We start from the raw sequence: 3485 nt of genomic DNA, 5'->3' as shown, positions 1-3485 counted from the left end.
TGATTCCCCAATTCATTTTTATTGTTACCAAGGAGTTGAGTTTGGGGGTTTTTAGTTGTTTTTCTTAAAAAAAAACAACACCCAACAAACCAAACAACAACAAACAAAACAACAACACGTTGCAAGTCGCTCCCTGGGAGGGGGGAGGTTCAAAAACATCCTGAAACAACGTGTCCCGGTATCTCAGCTCCTTCTGAGTGTTGTTCCCTTCCCCTTTCCCTTCCTAGGAGCGTTTCCTGCGGGTGGAGCTGATGAGCCAGGCTGGGAAGGACGGAGCCACCACTTGTTCTGCTCCTCAGTGTGGGCTGCCACTGCCCCCCAGCTCCAGGCTGGTTGTGAAGAAGCTGCCCTTGACTCATGTATGTCCCTTCCACGGGCCTTTGAGATCCTGTTTCTCCAGCAGGAGCCTTCACAGCCCACTCTGGTTGCTTTGGGCTCTGCTCAGGGACCATCCTGGGTCACCAGACCAAGGAGGGACAACCCATGTACTAAACTCCCAGGCGAAATGAGCAGGGAATGTCCTTTTTCACAGAATTGTTCTGGTTGGAAAAGTCCCTTAAAGTCATCAAGTCCAACCATAACCCAACTCTACCAACCATCAACCCAACTCTAGGGAGTCCAGTGCTTAAACCATGTCCCTCAGCACCACATCTCCAGGGCTTTAGAACATCCCTACGGATGGGGATTCAACCTGGGCAGCCTGAGCCAGGGCCTGACAACCCTTTGCAGTGAAGAAGTTTCTTCTAACACCCCATCAAAACCTGCCCTGGCACAGCTGGAGGCCATTAACCCACAGCTGGATCTCATGCCTTCAGCTCCCCAGCCTTTTCCTTCTGCTCACAGCCCTGGATCCTCACTTTCAGGATGTCCTGACAGCAGGATTTGGGGGAGTGGTGCAGTTCCCACAGAGCCACTCGAGCTTTGACCTCTTCCCTGAGCCTGATTTTGGTCTCAGATGGGGCTGGTTTGGGGGTTTTGTTGTTGTCAGTTCCCATATCTGACTCTTAGAGCCTCTGCCGTGTCCATGGATCATCGCTTTGGGGTTGGCAGAGCTCCCCCCACCCGAGGAACAACCTAACTTCTGGTTCCAGTTTCAGCTTTGAGCCCATCTTGCTTGGGGATGGATCCTTGTCCATCGGGTGGGGTCAAGGCCAAAGTTTCCCTAGTGCTGGGTCATAGAATCCCAGACTGGTTTGGGTTGGAAGGGACCTTAAAGATCATCCAGTTCCAACCCCCCTGCATGGGCAGGGACACCTCCCACCAGCCCAGGCTGCTCCAAGCCCCATCCAACCTGCCCTTCAACACTGCCAGGGATGGGGCAGCCACAGCTTCCCTGGGCAACCTGGGCCAGGCTCTCCCCACCCTCACAGCACAGAATTGCTCCCTCACATCTCAGCTTCAGCTCCCTCTGCCAGCTGGAAACCCTTCCCCCTGCTCCCATCCCTCCCTGCCCTTGTCCCAAGCCCCTCCCCAGCTTTCCTGGAGCCCCTTCAGGCACTGGAAGCTGCTCTAAGGTCTCCCTGGAGCCTTCTCTTCTCCAGGCTCAACACCCCAACTCTCCCAGCCTGTCTCCAGAGCAGAGCTGCTCCAGCCCTCCCAGCATCTCCGGGGCCTCCTCTGGCCTCTCTCCAACAGCTCCATGTCCTTCCTGTGTTGGGTGCATTGTTCTTTTCCCTGGATCTGAGGTTGGAAAGCTTCCTCCAGCCTTCCTCTCCTCTGACACCTCCTCTCTTCCTCCTGCAGAGCAATGACAGCAGGGATGAAGGTGGCTACCTCTGCCACTCCTGCACCCGGCAGCGCTTTGGCTCCCTCACACCTCTCACTTCCTTCCCAGAGCCTCAGGAACAGCCCCTCCAGCTCTAAGGAAGCCTCCCAGCTCCCTGGATCCATCCTGGCTGGGGGACAAGACCTGTTGTCACATCCCAGCTCCAAAATCAGGCAGATGTTGGAGAAGGAGTTTGGACCAACTCCCAGGAGGAACCCTCCAGGATCTCTGCAAGGTGTGGGACCTTTTCTCCAGCCTTGCCTTGCCCACCAGAGCTGGTCAGCATGGCCTGCCCTGCAGAACGTGGCCTGTATAAACTGTATCAAACAAGGCAGCAGGATTTTTTTGGGGAATTACCCCTCCAGTGCCTCTGTCACCAGGAAAACACCTCCAGTGACCCAACTGCCAGGCTGTCCCTGCCTCTTCCATCACATCACGGCCCCGTCAACTCCCTCTGGAAAGAAGAGGAAATGCAACTCAAGTAGCCAAAGAAACACTTTATTCCTAGAAAATGGACCTTTTCCTGGAACCTTTTTTATGGGAATAACATCACTCTCAGCTCTGGGAGGAAGTCCTGAAGCTCTCCCAGCTGAAGGAACTTTCTTTGTTTGGACACTCAGGGGTCTCCCCAGATTCCTGTTTCCCTTCTCCCTGCAGGAAACCATGAGGGAAGAGGAAAAGCAGCATTTCAGAAGCTGCTCTGGTTGGGTTCCTGTCCAACTCCAGAGGCAACCTGAGAGTGGTTCCCACCCTGAAATTAAATTTGTAACCAAAAAGAGAAGCTTTAAGCATTTATTTTTCTCTTCCCTTCCCTTCAGAAGTCGCCTTGGGTCGTGCTGCTTTCCCACCAGCAGCAGAGGTGGCTCTCCTCAATCAGATGGTGTCTTCTCCTTTTTGAAGGCACCATGGCTTGTTGGACCCCCTGTCATGCAGAGATGAAAAGTGAAAGTGATTCTGGAAGAGATCAGCTCTGGGATGTGGGCCCAGAGCCATGGGCTGTTCCTGCTGGAGGAAGCTCCTGCATCCTGCTGATTGCCCTGATGTCAGCTGGAAGGTGGTGGCTTTGCTGGCTCTCCTTTCACTTTCGAAGCACCAGCTCCAGGAAGGTCTTTCCCTCTTCTGCTCACCCAGGTGTGGGGAGAAGTTCACCCAAGACTTGGGTGCTGGATGTAGCAGAGCTTGGCACTGATGTCACACCTCCAGGGATCCCTTCCAGCCTCATTTGTCTTCCAGGACGTCCTGTGGTAGGTTGAGGACAAGCAGGTGTTGCTGCTGGAGGGTTTGGTCCATCACACACCCAAAGTGCTGCTGCCTCCAGCTCCACCAGACCGGATCAGCAGAGCAACCAGGAGGAAAAGACCCAGCAGCAAGGAGATGAGGTGGAAATTTATACACAGGATCACAGAACCATTCTGGTGGGAAAAGACCTTTAAGATCATTGAGTTCAACCATTAACCCAACTCTACCAAGTCCAGAGTTAACCCATGTCCCTCAGCTTCACATCTACACAGCTTTGAAACCCCTCCAGGGATGGGGATTCAACCACCTCCCTGGGCAGCATCTTCCAGTGCTGTATAACCCTTTCCATGAAGAAGTTACTTCTAATATCTAATCTCAACCTCCCCTGGTGTGACTTGAGGCTGTTTCCTCTTGTCCTGTCACTTGTTGCTTGGGAGAAGAGACTGACCCCAACTCTCTACCTCCTTTAGCAGTTGTAGAG

At 53.5% G+C, this 3485-nt stretch overlaps 1 protein-coding gene across 1 annotated transcript in view; it reads left to right on the top strand.

Annotated features, from left to right (window-relative positions):
• The window catches only part of FBXO18 (F-box protein, helicase, 18), a 33042-nt gene extending 31179 nt beyond the window's left edge, over positions 1–1863 (top strand). The window contains exons 20-21 of the mRNA XM_010000307.1: positions 228–359; positions 1744–1863. Coding sequence (XP_009998609.1) covers positions 228–359; positions 1744–1863 — 252 coding nt within the window. The remainder of the gene's footprint in view (positions 1–227; positions 360–1743) is intronic.
• The last annotated feature ends 1622 nt before the right edge of the window (positions 1864–3485 follow it).

This window comes from Chaetura pelagica, unplaced genomic scaffold (genome assembly GCF_000747805.2).
Source record: "Chaetura pelagica isolate M959 unplaced genomic scaffold, ChaPel_1.0 scaffold466, whole genome shotgun sequence".
NCBI classification, from domain to species: domain Eukaryota; kingdom Metazoa; phylum Chordata; class Aves; order Apodiformes; family Apodidae; genus Chaetura; species Chaetura pelagica.
The sequence above is the reverse complement of the archived record's forward strand: the minus strand, read 5'-3'. Positions and strand labels throughout refer to the sequence as shown.